Source organism: Antrostomus carolinensis, unplaced genomic scaffold, assembly GCF_000700745.2.
Source record: "Antrostomus carolinensis isolate BGI_N321 unplaced genomic scaffold, ASM70074v2 scaffold1355, whole genome shotgun sequence".
In the NCBI taxonomy this organism is placed as follows: domain Eukaryota; kingdom Metazoa; phylum Chordata; class Aves; order Caprimulgiformes; family Caprimulgidae; genus Antrostomus; species Antrostomus carolinensis.
The window spans coordinates 80290-97655 of NW_010314054.1; the positions used below are offsets into that span (position 1 = coordinate 80290).

The 17366-nt window shown below is 42.4% G+C and overlaps 1 protein-coding gene across 1 annotated transcript in view; it reads left to right on the top strand.

Moving 5' to 3' along the window:
• Positions 1-17083, top strand: part of GRPR (gastrin releasing peptide receptor) — a 22105-nt gene extending 5022 nt beyond the window's left edge. The window contains exons 2-3 of the mRNA XM_010167483.1: positions 12724-13075; positions 16691-17083. Coding sequence (XP_010165785.1) covers positions 12724-13075; positions 16691-17083 — 745 coding nt within the window. The remainder of the gene's footprint in view (positions 1-12723; positions 13076-16690) is intronic.
• Positions 17084-17366: the final 283 nt, after the last annotated feature.

The window sequence follows — 17366 nt, forward strand, 5'->3', positions numbered from 1 at the left end:
CAGGAATTGCAGTCCTGTGGGAGCTCTGAGACCTGGAACGAGGATGTTAGCTTTGGAAATGTTGACCTCAGTGCCTGGATGCAGGGATGCTGCAGTGCTTCCAGCTGCACTGGGTCCTGTGGAGCAGGTCACAGCCACAACTTTTGATGTTCCTCTGAACTCATATGACAGTTTGTTTATCTAAGAAATAAAAAACTTCAAACAACCCTCTCTCCCAAAAAAACAGTGGTGGAAGGAAAGAAACAAATCTAGAATTTCTAGAAAAATGTTTTTAAACATGCAAAAATCTTTGTTTAGTAGACAAAGGAGTTGTAATTTGGATGTCTCTAGCCACTACTATTAATATTATGCAAAATACAAAAGGAGGAGTGATATGTCAGTTCATTTGTTTTATTTTACAGTCACTGGATTATGTCTCCACAAGAGGATTAAGAGAAGTATACCACCCTAAAATAAAGCTAAGAAAAAATAAAATGGATTTGCATTGAGTTGATTTACAGTGATACTTTTTTTTTTTTTAATACTATCAGTTGTCAAGTGTCAAGTCCATAGTAGTTACGAATTTATTCTGAGAAGTCTAGTTACAGTATTCATTAATGCCTCCAGGTCACTAAGGTGTTATTTTGAGGCAATTTACTTGTACTGTAATTTACTGTGCAGCCACAGGAAGGTTTTGAAAGGGTATCAGAAGAAGCCACTCTGAACTACCCAGACAGCACCCAATCTGGTTGATGCAAGTCAGCAGAATGATACCCCCACATGTACATTTTTGGATCCACTGATGTAATCTCAGACAGAACATCAGTCCTTCCAAGCTAGGGAAGACAAATGGGGGGGCTTCAGACCCCAGCCCAAAGTCGTCCTTCCCACTGAAGCAGTGGGCAGCCCGTACTCAACCCTTGCACTGGCAGCACGTCCATGCTGCTTCTATTCTTGTGCTGATGGCACAGGGTACGGGCAGAGAGGGGTACATGTATCTCTCTCAGCTGATGTACAGAGTCTTAGATCCTGTGTTGCTGGCCACTGTCAATAAAATATAAACACTCAACACCCTTGTTTTTAGCTCTCACTTCCTCAGCCTCTGCATCTGTCTGCACCGAGAGAAACAGATCAAACAGCACAAACTTTCTGAATATCTTGATTAGATGGAGCAGATGGCCAAAACACAATAGATGCACTTCTATAACCAGGAACATTAGAGCTCCCATTTATATGAGTGGGACTGCTGCGCAAATCCGAGGTTAGAGTCAGTGCTAATGTGCTGGAGACTGTCAATATTTAAGCAATCAAAAGGAAGAAAAGTTGGATTACCTCTTGTTTACATTTCAGTAAAACCTAAAAACCCCAATCAGTTGTCATGGTCTCATGGTACGAGGTGCTGTACACACCATTAATCAGGAGAGTGACTGGCAGCAGAGAATTTGCTGGCTGTGTGTCAGATTGAACAGGGTGGGCTGGGATGTCAGTGTCACTGCAGAAAGCCCACAGTGGCCCCATTGGCTCCAGTGTTAGTGCTTGGTGTTCAGATGCAGAAAACAGCCTAGCCAAAAAGAGCAGAAGGGAGTTGAGCTGAAAGGAGAAGCAGGTACAGCCTTTCCTGTACATGCACTGAAATATCCGAAGTAGCTGCTTTGCTCACAAACAGCCCTTGCAATAACCTGTTTTCCTTTTACTTTGAAAAGAGCCACGAGATCCTGTCTGAGCTCCTGCTCATAGCAGGCTCTTTGATTCGCCCCCGCATCATATACTGCATACAACCTCAGGTGGAGCAGGGGATTTCAGCCTCTAGAAGACCAACCTATGCCCTGGGACAGAAGCTGAGGACAGTGCCTGGGCCCCTCACAATGCTGAGGCACCAAAAGGCAGCAAGGCAATCGCTATGCTGTAGAGAAAGGCAGAAAGCTGGAGTTCCTTCCAGGAAACTCTTTTTCTGATGCCAGGCTAGTGATCAGTTTAACCAGAGCGCAGAAGACTGTGGAGTGTCAAAGGGAGAATTGTTATCAGAGCTCTGCCCATTCTGTCCTTGCCTGCCCTCTGGCTACGGCCGATTTCTGCAGCTCCATGGGAAGGTGCGAGACAAAACAGGGTGTTTTGACACCATGTGATAGTTTCACTGGGCTAGCCCTCTAACTCCGTGCTACTGGCCCCATTATCCTAGCATCTGAGCAGCCAAGTAATGGGGTACTCACCTTGGTAATGGGTGAAATCTTTTGAAATACCCTCTCCTGAGGTAATCTATGCTGAGAATGCACAGAGCACCTGGGCCAGTCGCAATGGGGAAAACAATTTTTCACACCTGCAGACAGCTCTGAAGCATCAGGTTTAGACATGGATGGTTGAATGACCTGGGAGAATCAGAGATGCAGATGCTGGACTAGCACCAACTGCATGAGCCACCCAGTTCAGTAGCATCTCTTGCCTGCAACTGTGCATGGATGCTGCTGAATAACTCATGGGATTTTGATTAAAACAGATCTTTTAGGTGACACTAGGCGACTTTCTGAGTATTCAGACTAAAGGTGCACATATCATCCTGTCCCCTCATGCGCCTCCGGCAACCTGTTATCTGCACTGCTTAGAAATTATGTCATATTTCAAATCAAAATTTGTCTGACCTCTAACCACTGCATAACAATCTAACTAAATGCATAACTGAACGACTAAGAGAGTTGAGATTGTTCAGCTTGGAGAAGAGAAGGCTCTGGAGAGACCTTATTGAGGCCTTTCAATATAAAAAGGAGATCTATAAGAAAGAGACTTTTTACAAAGGCCTGTAGTGACAGGACAAGGGGAAACAGTTTTAAACTGAAAGAGGGTAGGTTTAGGTCGAACATGAGGAAAAATCCTTTTACAATGAGGATTGTGAGACATTGGAACAGGTTGCCTAGAGAAGTTGTGGGTGCTCTGGCACTGGAATGTTCACGGTGAGGTTGGACAGGGCTGTGAGCAACTTGATCCAGTGAAAGATGTCCCTGTCCGTGGCAGGGTGGTTGGACTAGATGATCTTTAAAGGTCCTGTCCAACCCAAACCATGCTGTGATTCTATGATAAGAGCAGCCAAGGATAGCACTAGATTGTTCAACCCAAACATGCAGCTGAAAGTTCATATGGAAGTAGTGATCTCTTATGACATCTATATTTACTGAAGCCGCAGAAAGGATTTAAGCATCATATAACTGACTTAGCTTTATATTTACCTAGCTCAGGTACTGATTACACTAAAGCCATGACACGTAAGAATGGCACAGGTTATCTTATTTTGTCAGGTGCAGAAGAGATGCTCCAATATCTTCTCTTGATCTCCTCTTTCCTTGAAAAATCCCCAATTTCTTGGCATAATCTGCTCACTTGGGTCCTAGATATACTATTTTACACCTGTCTGAGTTAAAATGTTGTCTGTTAGACTGTGGCCATTTATCCCAATGACTCTACAATATTTTTACAGTCTGGTCAGTCACTGTGTCATCTGCAAACTTTCCCAGCAAGGGTTTTATAGCCTGCTCAAGGCAGCTGATATACACAATAAATAACACTGCAGCTAGAGCAGGTTTCCAGGACACAGGCTAGAAATGACTCCACACACTGCTACCTTTTTACCAGCATGTTTGAGGACCTGCTGTGGAGGCCATAGGGCTTGGGGTCCCCACCTAGCATGGCTCCATCTCCCAAACCTGGACTGGTATTTTAATTCTTGTCCCATGGGAGAAGGGCTGGGATTGCATGGGCATGGGTAGGGGAGGGAGGACCATGTGTGCCCTGCACACACATGCATATCAAGATGCATGGTCAACCATACAGATTGTGCCTCCCTTGTATGCCAGCACGACCCACGCTCTTTTTGCATCATCTACAATGTTGTGACAAAATTAAAAAAAAATACTAAGTCTCAAATGCATTCAAAAAGACAAGGCACATTAATTATCAACTGTTAGTAGGATTAACTTCTCCGTTATTCTGTCTACACAGGCCTTGGGCAACCCAAATACTTGCAGTTTTCTCAATAACACCTTCCAGCTCTCTGAACTTCACAACTTTGGAGCCACTTCTTGGGAATTTCTCCACTTTTTCAAGATTTGTAAAAAAATTAACACCAGATGTTCCCCAGCTGGTTCCTCTAATATTCCTAGGTGTAAATTACTCAAGCCCGCTGGTGTGAAAGTGTTTTGTGTTAGCAGATGTTTTCTTACATCTTCTTTAATAGAGCTCATGATTTTTCTGCTGCATCTATAGCACTGAACACATGGTACAGATACCTCCTTCACATTTGGTCTTAAAGACAAATATTTAGCCATTGCTTTTCACCTTGTCTCATCATTGTTCATATCTTCACCATTTTTGTGTATGCCTGACTTACTGATTTTTTTGTTCCTCATGTATTTACAAATGTATGTCTATCTGTTACACAGTGACCTTTGATATTTTGTTGGCTCCTCCAGCTTTCCTTATCAGTCACTGACATTTTTAAACTCCGATATTTGCTGTCATTTACTTTTGCTTTTTTCCCCATCTGTTGTATATTGATTTTTTTTTAATTACTTCTTTGAGATTTTAGCATGACTGCTCATTTTCTCTTATTCAGGGCAAGGTGGAGGAGACAAGGGAGGAGAGCAGGGGTCAGCTGCTAATGTATTGTTAGTATTGCCCCCTTTACATTTATGTTCCTAGTCAGTTGATCTGACAGCTGCTTTTAAATCTAGGAAACCTGCTTCTCTAAAGATCTATAGATGTATATATAGAGAGGTTTTTATTCTTTTTCCACAAAATTAAGATAAGCACACCACGGCTGCTGTAGCTTAAGGAACTGCTCATTTTTAGGTCAATGATGAATTCTTCTTCCTCTGTCAGAACAAGGTACAATATTGATTTATTGCATATCACAGACAGGACTTTTTGGGTTGAGAAACTGACATTTTTAGAAACTCCAATGAATTTCTATAACTGTCTCTGTGAGATGTTCAACAATTACACCACGTGTTTAGGTGGTGCTGGTTTTATGTACCAAAGGCAGTGCTTTTGGGAGAAATAAGGCTGATCCTCTAGTGAGAGGAGGGATCTGTGTCTGAGCCCCAGCTTTAGTTGCCCTCGTAAGAGTTCAGTCCTTAGGCACAAAGACCCCACAGTCCCACGCCATCAACAACCCTGGAGACTTAGGCCAAGACAGCAAAGCCTTGGATGAAAAGCATCACCAGGGCTCGCTCCTTCCCGTGCCTGGCGGCCTGGGTGCCAGCACCATCCCTCACAGCTCTGCTCTGGATGCACATCACATTGCAAACTCAGCACCAGCAAGCTGCTCCACCAGGATGTGAGTGCGAGCACGAGCATATCCCGCTGCCTGTGCTGGGCAGCGAGCACATAGAAACACGCACAGGGATTAGCTGGCACTGAGGAACCAGGGAACTGGCTGTGCAGGGGAAGTAACTGGTTTCGAAGTCAAAGGATACTTTTAAATTCATAGGTCCCACTTCTCCCACAGACAGCAGGGCTTGCTTCCGATTGCAAGGACTGCAACACACTGTGAGGCTGGCCCCACTGAAATCCTTGGCCTGGGAACTTTTATTCAGAGACTTGGCTGAAGATCACCTACAGAGAATAAATACCCTGGGTGCAAAGCAGGTCTTTCTAATAAGGAAAGCATCATCCATGGGACACCCACTATTTCCTGCAGTAACCTTTACATCCATTGCTTTCCATATATATAGTAAATTTCTGAAATACTTTATGTTCTGGATGGTCATAATTAGAAATAGCACAATCACTATCAAATGCTTACTATTTAAGCTCTCTTCCCCCAATTTGGAGTGCAGTTCAATAGTGTCTAAAACACTGTCTCAATTTTGACCTTAGTCATTCCTAGACTGGAATTCCCATTTGTCCAGATTCCAGGATGATGTAGTAGTATGCAGGTATACAGACTGAAATTTGAACACACACTTCAAAAACTGAAACTATGCCACTCCCATCAATGCATCCTATTTCTTTCCATTGAAATATTAATTAATAAAAAGAGAAAGAAAGGCAGTACCTGCCAATGTATGTAGGACTAGCCCATTAGAGATGTCTTTGTGCCCATATGCAATTTACTAAAGTAAAGATTTTAATAATAGATGTTCAGCCAAGAATCATGCATAATAATGATAATCTTAACTAAGTATGCAGAAAGCAGACAGACCCAGAATAGATTGTTGGAGTGTGTTGATGGGTTAGACAGTCTGGATTTATTGAATTATTTGTCTTCAGAGCTATAAATATTCATAAGATGTATAGTGGAAACAATAAAAGAAGTTTGAGGCAATGCATTTCTCATAAATTTCTTCAGATATTTAGTAAGACTTTTCCGTTGATTTCCAAGTGGAGCTTCACACTCGACAAGGATCCATGTGCTTCATTTACACAGTCTTTGTGTAGTATCAACTTTTTCTCTGTTGCTTGAGACTTTTTTGCATGGTAATTGGGCAAACTCTTTATGTTATGGAGGCAAAATAACAATGTGATACTAGTAGAACATAATTACAAAATTTTAATGAGAAGGTTTTGGTCCATGAAGTCTATTCATGGACCAAAACCAGATAAATGTGTGTATATTAAGCTTACAAATGGGAACAGATGACTGGGGATCAGAGGAACTGTGAATTGCACATCTTTTCTCCCTCTTTCTGTTACAGGTGGGAACAGAAGAAATATGGGGATGTGCTGACTGAGAGGCAGTTCTTTCATAATTACAATAGGAAGTGGTGGCAATTTCAGGAGCCCATTTTCTAGAGCTGGGAAGAGCTCAGCATTTTCACTTCACAGCAGTTTACATTACTATTTTTGTAAGACATCAGTCCATTCCAACTAACCCCTGCTTTTTTATTTAAGTTTCAGGTTCACATTAGCCCAACATCCCAAAATAGAGCTCAGTTTAAATAGATTGAAAAGTTTGTAAGTGGATTTCTCACTTCAGAGGAAAAACAGAAAGTTGCAGTATGGTAAATCTTTCCACCAGCCTGATGCAGTCTAAACAATGGGGCTGGTAATGAAGCAAGGATGGGCAAGCCTTCTGAAATTTTGTTTGAAGAGGTTTTAATACACTTGTTTTTTTAAACCATTATACAAATTCAGGAGTGGGGCCCAGGATCTTTTTATGTATACAGTGCAGAACATAGTAATGGATGATTTAGTATTTGGAGGAAGCTTTCCTTGAAACTTAAGTACCCCTGCAAATTCATTTTGGAGGGGCAGTGTCCCATTTCCCTGTAGGAAAGATGGGGGGGATTTTTTTTCCTTTCTTACATATCTTGCAAGCATGAGTTTGTGCTGCAGAAAGATAGGCATGCGTGGAAGAACTGTGATTAAAAAGGGCAATACTCTATAGCAGAGCCTCTTTCAGACATTTTTCCCTTGCTACTCTCCTACTGCTGAAAAAAGCAAGGAAGAAAGAGTTATGAAAACAACTTAGCGCCTCTTTTTAAGTAGAATGAGAGGGATGTAGTGGCTGGCACATAGCTGCTATGCAGTCCTTGCTGTCCTGTTCACTCCCCAGGAACATCTCAGACAGCCACATACCTTTGTGACCAGCTGCCTTTGCTGCTAAGAGAGAGGGATGTTTCTTTCCCATTGCCACTGGCAGCAGCTGCAGTCACAGACTGATATGTTGTACTATAAGACCCTCAGCTCATGGCTACAAAGGTACTATGATTACAGGGGACACAAATTATTTTGGCTGAAATGAAGATCTACTGTCTTACCACTTATACAGATACTGCAGAATGTGGTAGCTTCCATCTTAAAAGAAGCCTGTCTCTTTTTTTCACAATGAGGGCTGTTGTATGGGCCATCTATACTAGCTTTAATTGCTGACATGAGGGATGAGGGAAAGGCATTAATACAAAACAAACAAAAGATAGAAGCAAGCTCAGACTGCTTACAGTTTTAGCTTCCCCACACAGCATAAAGTTACCTCCATTAAAAAAACCAAACAACAAAAAACAGACAATGAGACATATGGACATAAATTAATTTAAAATCCAAGGGAAACATCTGATTTTCCTCCCATGCTTTAGTTGTTTTAATTTAATTTTTGTGACTGTTGTAGCGGCACAAGTAAGTAGATGAAGGTGACAGGAGAAAAACACTAGGGATGCACTGAAGTTGCTGCCTTAGGAATAACCTCCTTTCTTCCCCAGTGTGAGAGCAAAATTGCAACCCTTCATATCTTATGCTTAGGAAAGTATAGACAATATGGCTTTTAAGGCAAAGCCTGTTTAAACTCCAGCTGGTGCATTTTCTTGGCTCAGATGAAGAGCAAAAAAATTGCTAAAATATTTTTCACCAGCAGAGAAGCTGTACCTAGGAAACTCTGACATCCATTTGGAGCCTTATTTTGATCTGTGTCTTCGGAGAGTATATCTGTAACTGCCTTTTTCATGATAAAGCTACTTCTGTGTTTATATTTGAAGTTGCGGCTTTGGGGCTAAGTGTACTGTATTAACCAATGTTTGCATAGCCAAAGTTTTAGAGTACATTAGGTGGTGTTATCATTAGTTACATTCTTATTAACACAAGGATAATGAGACAGTTTTCCAGTTTCCCTAGCATATTAACCTCAGTGGAAAAAGTATTTACCACAGAAAAATCTTGTGTGTGTCACATTTTAAGTGTTTTATGGTGATTTCAGTAGTTTCAGTTGTGAGAAACAATTATCCAGTGAGCACAACAGAGATCCTAAGAGATGTGTATAAGATTTTACACAATTCAATGGAGAGGCACATATTCTGTAGGCTCCTACCAATCCCCAATGAATTTTGGGGATTAGATTAAGAAGTGGTTGTGCATTATATGTTATTGAATTCTGGCATTCTGGATTGAAGCAATGCTCTCATCAGACTCCTCTTAGAGGCCTGGAGACTGACCTGGAGAAGAGAGATGGCACCAGAGTCATGGTGGCTGGTGGAGGAGAGGATTGTCCCATGGAGTGAATGCTCACAGTGCCTCATGAACTGTGATTGTATTAATTGCACTTAAAATAGCCCTAAGTGTAATTTCTTTGTGTGGGCTTCTTTGAATGGGACTGCGAGACACAGAGATCACTGGTATCCGTCTAGGCCAGAAGGTCATTGGCAGTTGCTGTGCATGAGGCAGGTTGCTGCTTCACAAGCACAGTGGGAACAGAGAAGTTCAAAGACTGAGCAGTAGTAAAGGTCAGCATCTCTTTCATATTTCCTATCAGATTGGCAACCCAGTCATTTTCATATGAGCTGTTTGATAACTGGAGAGAGATTGGAGTTGACACAAGTTCCTGACAGTATCATTTTTTATTCAACTGAATCCTCAGAAGACATATTTTTCTTTTTAAGCTTTGGCCTTTGTTGTAGTGCATGAATCATACCTCTGGTTTTGAATCTTTTTCAAAAATTTCTTTAAAAGTGGGTTGAGAAAGGAGTTCAGCTGAAAAAAAAGCTATATCAAACAATTAGAGAGACTGAATGTGAGAGCAAGCAGAGGTCCAGGGCCATGTCTGGATCTACTGCAGACAAGCTTAGCATGCAGTGTGACACATACTCTCAGCCCATGTTACTGTGTGGGTTGAAAATAATGCTGTTGTAAGACATTTGTATGAGGGCTAACTTGGGTGACCACCTAGGTTCATGGCTCTGATAAGTTATATAGTCATATTCATCAATGTCCTCTTCAAAGTGGATTGGATTATTCAAATAATGGATGTAAAGTGTGAGAAAGTTATGTACTTCAGGCTCACACCTAAGTTTAGCCATTAGCTATGAAACTAATCTCTGCATTGCCTGGCCTCTGTCTACAGAAAGCAGAAAAAGGGGCAACTCCAGAGGACTGACAACCCCACTCCTCTCAGGCACCTATTTCTAGCCTGGAAGGATCACCCCCAGAGCTGCCTCTTTCTCTCCACTGACTATAGCAGACAACTAGGCAGATGCCCTGCACTCAGGCAACTGTAGTAGATGAGGTGCACAACACCTTCATGGTCTAATGCAGACATAGAAAAGTGGATTCAATTCATCCAGGTTCAGTTGGCCCTCAGGTGGCTATTCCCACCTCAGCTATTTACCTTCTGACCATGCTTTTCACAAGAGACAAAATGGAGTGCTATAACATGAACAGATGCTGAAGGAGTTAAGTTGTTTGCTGAACACACAAACAGCATGGACTGAATGCCACTTGTGTCTCAAAGGGGTGGCCTACCTTAGAACACTGGAAGTGTTCAAGACTGGGTTAGCTGCTGTGAAACTGATCACAACTGATTTGACATGCAGAGCAGGAAAATTTATATTTTCAAAACCTTTTTATTAGGTTTTGCTAGCTTTGGTTTTACTGTTTTATCTTTTTGTGCTTTCAGCCTCATGCTTTGGGTCTACACCAAGCCCCTTGCAAGCAAAACCTCTCTCAGATCTTCTTTAATATCTGCTGTAGGAGGCTTAAAAATAAATTAAATAACTGATAATCAGTACCAGTGTTCCTAGCCATTTCTAATTATGTTCTTTCAAAATTATATTGTTTGGAAATGCCATCTCTAATGAGATTGATATTCTCTAAGTTGGTTATATTATAAAAGAAAATCCCTGAAATAATTATGCTAACATTTCATGTTGATAAGCATACAATAAGTCCCTCCAGAAATACATTTGAATTAACTAAATTTGTGAATACCTTCACATGTAATTAATTTCCTTCTGCATTTATCTTCCTTAGGGTTTACTGAAGATGTTCAGTTAGCTAGTGTTTCTGTCAATAATCTATAACTGGTGAATCAGAACACACGCTGAACTATTTCAGCTACATTGTTTTGGTAATCTGCCTAGCTCTTTCTTTTTGTTACTCCAATAGTTGTAACATCATATTTGTTTAAGTCCTGTGATTTTCTTCACCTGAGATGATGATCTTGCACTGGAAGATTGTGCTTTGTAGTATGGCGCTACTTAATCCCCATCTTCAGAGTGCAAGTTAAAGAGGTGTTAAGCAAGCCTGAAAAATACTGTCTCTGGCTGTTGCAGCTGTATAGCTGAAATGAAGGGGAGCTGGAGAGCATGGAGCATAAGTGGTTAAACAGAAGACTAGCAAGGTGTTTTCAGTCCATTAAAGGCAAAATCATCTACATAAGCACCCGTGGGATTATATGAAGAAACATCTGCAAATGATGAGATGTCCAGATACAGTCTTTATGAAATTAAATATAAATAAATGTAAATGTGTGTATGTTCTTATGCATACATGTATATACACACATAAGTATAAAATATATGCATATAAATATATGTATATGTGCACACACACAGATGTGCACACATATGCACATACATACACACATAGAAGGAAAGGGTGGGTATGCTGAACAGGGTATTGCTTATAACTAGAAGGTGAATGTGTGCTTATCCTGCTAACAAGGCAACTACCCAGTTAAAAGAGTGCAGGACTGGTAGAGTCCTCTCTGAAGTGCTGAGCTTTAGGATAACACAGGCTACAGTCTGTATGGAATCAGTCACGTACATGAGGTGTCCTTGGTTTGGGCTGCCAGGTGGACAGACCCTGCTGCATGCTCCTGAACATCTTTGGCATGGCATTAGTCTTGCTACCTCTCCTGCTGCCCCAGCACCCAACTCGACTGGCTGAAGGAGCCAGGGTCCTGGATATTAGAAACAGACTCTGAAGCAGCCACATGGGAATGGGGGATGTACCCTGTCATGCCAAAAATGGGCTGGGACAGTGTAAGACCCAGGCACTCATCAATTCCCAGAGAGCTGACAGTGAACAAGGGACCAAATGGGCTGTGGGCAGTGTGAGGTAGATCCTGGAAAAAACATCCAACAGGTTGTATTGTTGTGATAATGACTCTAAGTAATAACTTATGAAACCTGTAGATATTCCTTCCTAATTATCTTTTTTTTATTCTACTGTGTTCCTTAAACACATGTGAACTGTGATTTTCTCAAGATGTACACTCCTGTCAGAGCAGGGCTCCAGCAGATATGAAGCTTTTCTGTTTTCCTGTCCTCTCATTACACACACCAGGTTCAAATAAGTTTGCTTCTTTCATTTTCTTGGATTCTAAAGTACAATTTTCTGAAAGACTGAAATAATGAAAGACAAAACTGCAAATAAAAAAAGAGTTGTCTTCTTCTAGCATAGCAAGAAATAATATGTTTTTTCTTCAAGAATGTCAGTTAACGACTCTGGCTGGTTAGCCTGGATGCTTTAAGTTATGGACAACTGCCAGCTACAGCACCAAATAGCAAGTAAATCAAGCAACATAGTCTTTGTAGCTTGAGAAAACATAAGATTCTGTTTGCATACTCACAGCTCAAAATGAAATGTGTGGCAAAACCTCCACCCGGTTTCCTTCAGCACGGTTCTGTAAAAGGGTGTAAACCGCTGTGTGCTTTTGAAGAGAAGTCTATGATTGCGCTTCCTATCTTAATACTATTTGGACACATACATATTAATGTCTGACAGCACCGTGCTTTGTTGGGTCGATTACAAATTAAATGAACTCAGAATCAATACACATGAAACTGAATGGACCCATGACAGCTGGCTCTGGTTTAAAATGAGAAATCTATTGAAAACTTTGCCATTTAAAACACACACACAAAAAAATCACAATCTTGAGTAAAGAAGGATTTTGTTTGGGTGGTTTTTTTCTAAATGGAAGGGACAAACAAGAATACAATGTCTGAGGTTTGAGGTCAAATTTTTTCTTTCTTTTTTATTTTTTAGGTATAAAGCTATAGTAAGGCCGATGGAGATCCAAGCATCCCATGCACTGATGAAGATTTGTGTGAGAGCTGCTATAATCTGGATTGTATCCATGTTGCTTGCCATCCCTGAAGCAGTGTTTTCAGATCTGCACCCTTTCCATGACAGAGGGACTAATAAAACCTTCATCAGCTGTGCTCCTTACCCACATTCTGATGGGCTGCATCCCAAAATTCACTCAATGGCATCATTTCTGATATTTTATATCATTCCCCTATCTGTTATTTCAGTATATTATTATTTCATTGCTAAGAATTTGATCCAGAGTGCTTACAACATCCCTGTGGAAGGAAACGTGCACGTGAGGAAACAGGTAGAGACTTGACTTTCTTCAAAAATCCACATTCCCTGTGAATCTGGGAGTAAAGAGTGCGCATACAGAGAAATTTACACTGGGACAAACTGCATATGTTGTGCTAATTTTAATAGACTGGGTGAGCTGAAAGAATTAAAATAGTTGACACAAGCCATGACACAGTGCTAAACAGTTAAAGCATTTTCTCCTGTTTCTAAGTTCAGAGACTTTGGCAAGGTGGTTGCCATGGCAAACACAGCAGAAGACCTATGCCAAAGCCTGGGAAGTTATTGACTAGGAAAAAAGGGAAAGAGGTAGAGCTGGGGACAGTGTTTGGAAATTGAAGCTGAGGGGCAACACGGCAGAAAATCAAAACTTCTCCAAGTTGCTTTGTCAGAGAAAGGACTTTGGATAAAGTCTTGCTCAATGAAGTTCCTCTTCACACTGTAATTAGGCTCTGTAATTCGGTCCTCTGGACTGAAAAGCAAGCAGGACACAGCAATGGGGGAGTAGAGGTGAGGGGAAGCCCCTTCTGCAAGGGCCCCCCAGGGCCAGGCGCAGCAGTAGGTCAGGGAGGCACATGGCTGCTCCGTGAGAGCAGCAATGCCTCCTGTACTCACCACGGCTCCAGCTCTCATATGCTGGTGCTGTGCTATGTTGAGAAACCAGTACAGGCTAGAGAGAGACTGGAGGAGTGGAGACCAGAGAAAGACGGTGGTGTGCACAGAGTCCCCTGGAGGGAGGATGGAGCAGGACAGTGTGGGTTCCTCACAGACGCGCTGAAGTTATGTGCCTTGTGGATGGTGTGATCTTTGCAGTGTGGAATCTCAGAAAAGTAGAGTCCTGGCTTCTTAAACCCTTTGGTCATTATAATTGTCGTTCTAAAAGTGCCTCTTTTTCTAGAGTCTCTAGAGTGGAGTAGTGTTGGACAGAACAACCTATCCACCTGTTGTTTGCCCTCTAATAAGCCAGACTGGTCAATCTTCTTCTGGTCCAATAGCTGATAACCTCAGGTTTCATCTTAAGATAGTCTTTGATTTATATAAGCACACTATTTTCTCCAATTAATGCAGCCTTTTAACTTCCCTTTGTAGCCTTGAAAGCAGTTACTTCTGTCACTGTCACTCGTGAGTGGGGACTTTTATAAAACTCCACAAACAGTCCCACCACAGAGCTCATGGTTGGGCTGGCTGAACTGGGAACCTTGTATTTCAAGTGAGTTCCATGTGCTGGTTGAAAATGCGTAGCTTAAAATGTACAAGTCCTGAACAAAGTGAGGAGATTTAGCCAGGATTTGTCCAACCTGACTCCAGACTTTCAACTGGAGACTGTTTCCTCTTGACTGCTCCTGTTATAAGCAATGGAGAGAAAAAGAGTTATCTCCAGGGGGAAATCCATGCATGAGCAACTGGGTATTTCAGGACAGTGCTTACATCTGAATGCATCTGAACCTTAGATTGTCCAAGTAAGAAAGCAACAGCAGGGTAACTTGTTTCTAAACAACTTATTCACCGTGACGTTAACATTATTTACTTTATCTCTTCCTTTCAACTGAGGTGTGCTTCAACCTAAGCTAAACTGACAGAAGCCATTCTGCAGCTGAACAAATGTCCCTATAATTGCACCCAGTTGACATCTCCACCTTCAGCTGACCTAACAAAATCATCTCATGTAGCCTTCAGGTGCTAAGGTGAAACAGTAGGGCTGTAAAACTGTGCTTTCTGCCCATTAAATGATATGTGATCCTTGAAATCCTTATCCTTTTCCCCTTCTGAATGTGCGTAAACATTTCTCCCCTGCAGGCCATTTTTGTGCTGATTTGATGACTGTTTTGATTAGTGACAATAAAGTGAGTAGTAAAACCAGCCCTTTCCCACTTTGGTTTTGGGGAGAGAGCTCTGAAGGAAAGCAAAAGGCCAGTCTGCAGTCTAGCACTGTCAGTCCATCATTCCCGTCCTGCAGTGCATTCATGAGCTATAGGTCTCCATCTGAAATAACTGGTATCGATTTCGTTATTGCGTTGCTTCCTTTCTTTATAGTGCAGATGTGGCCTCAATAGCCCTATATCAAATTAAGGATACATTTTAAAAGAATATATGGTTTAGCCAAGGAGAGCCCTTTCTCAAAGGATTTAATTTTCAGCCCACTCTCTGGAGACATTATCATCTGGTACATGTCAGTCCTTCCTAAGCTCAATGGCTGATTTTCAGTCAGTTCCATTAAAGGGGCACAAAATAAAGTCAAAATGGGCTTGTCAGTCTTTCCTTCCTACTCCCTGCTTACAGCTGTCTTGAGGAAAGGTCATCTGGTGTGAGCTGCTGAGTTTCTGATGTACCTGTGCAGCTCAGAAGGGGAGTGAGGATGGAGAAGTGCCCCAAGAGCGTGGCCAGGCACCGTGCCCGCCCCAGGGCAGGAACAAGGGCATCAGGGTCGGGGCTAGGGGCAGTTTCAGGCCATTCAAGTCCTACCCAAATACAGGGAGTGGGGTGCAACAAATCCCCTAGAAGTGGATGGGAAGAGGTGCAGGGATTACCAGAGAAGTGATCATTATGAAGCCCTGAAAGGTCAGCAGTGTTATCCTTTCTGTGCCTACAAACTTCTGGCTGCACAGCCTCTCCCAGGGAGCAGCGTATTTCAGCAGGTCTTTCTGGGGAACTCTGTCTGTTCTCTACTTTTGGGCAACCTCTGTAACGGCTCTTGTCTTTGTTAAGAAGAAAGATGTGTTTTTCAGTGGCATTGTTATCTTAGTGTGCAGCACTGGTGGACAAAAGACAAGGTACAGTTTACCTCAGCTCCCCTCAGTTGAGCAATAACTTTGAGTTGATTCCAAGCCTGTACACACAAGTAAAACAAAAGTGTGACTTGTCTGCATGAAGGTTATACTGTGTGTTAGCTGGCATTGTAAAAGCACCTTTCTCTGACAAAGCTCAGATTATACTAAGAGAGGTAGTCATCCATCTGTTCTCCACCTACATCTACCTTCTCCTTGTGACCCCAGCTCTTTCAGCTGAAGGGTCCACCTCACCACTGCCTCAGTGTTTCTCCAAGTACAGAATTTCCTCTCTTGGTTTCTCTGTCTCCTTCAGCCTCTGAGTGCTGCACTTGGTCTCTAAAGGTCATGAGCTGTTGGCAGCACTTTTGTGTACATATGCCACATGGCCCCAAGGCAGAAAGTCCTGCCTCTGGGCTATGTGAAATATCCCAGACCCCCACCCCATAATTAATAACAATAATAGTAATAATAATAAGTTAATATATATAAATTTCCTGAGAACATATATAGTATATGGGGATAACTAGTGCAAGTGTCTGCACTTTTGTTGCCTGAGCTGGGATTTTACAAAGTGACAAGCCATTGGAGTTTTAACCAAGAGGGTAAAACAGGATAAACAGGAGAGGAAGGACTACTTCCTTCCCTAATAAATTTTCAGAAGTATTTGGTTTTAGGGGAAAGGAATTGAGGAGAGACAAGGAGGGTTCTTGACTCTGTGTTCACCCATGGTCCAGGTTGCCATACTCTGGCCATGCCACCTGCCACAGGCTAGCTCCAAAGCTGCAGCACTGGAGAATATAGTTAGCTACTGGTCTGAGGTAGGAATAACTGCTAATCTGCATTTCTCTCTCAACTTCCAGATTGAATCCCGTAAGCGCCTGGCCAGGACAGTACTGGTCTTTGTGTGCCTCTTTGCCTTCTGCTGGCTTCCCACTCACGTCATCTATTTATACCGGTCCTACCACTATTCAGAGGTGGACACCTCAGTGCTGCATTTCATTGCCAGCATCTGCGCTCGGATCCTGGCATTCACAAACTCTTGTGTCAATCCGTTTGCTCTCTACTTGCTGAGCAAGAGCTTTCGGAAACAGTTCAACAACCAGCTATTCTGCTGCAGAGCTCGCCTCCTCATTCGGTCCCAGAGCATGGCCAGGAGCACCACACGAATGACTTCCCTCAAGAGCACCAACCATTCCCTGGCCACCTTCAGCCTTATCAACGGCAACCACATCTGCCATGAAGGCTATGTGTAAAGGGCACAGTCAGAGGCCACCACATCACGTACCTAGTGTGGCTGCTTGGTTTTGCTCTGTGGGGATGGTGAGTAGTGCACACACACACACATGCACACACGTGCATGCACACGTGTGTGCAAGGAAGTCTGATGTGGTCAGAAGACTCAGAGGAGCTTGAAGTATGCAACATTTCATCCTGGGTTGAGGTTGAAGCATCCAACATTTAATCCTGGACAGAGGATCATTTAATCCTGGAGCAGCAGATCATTGAGCACCAGCCCACAGGAACTCCCTGGGAAGC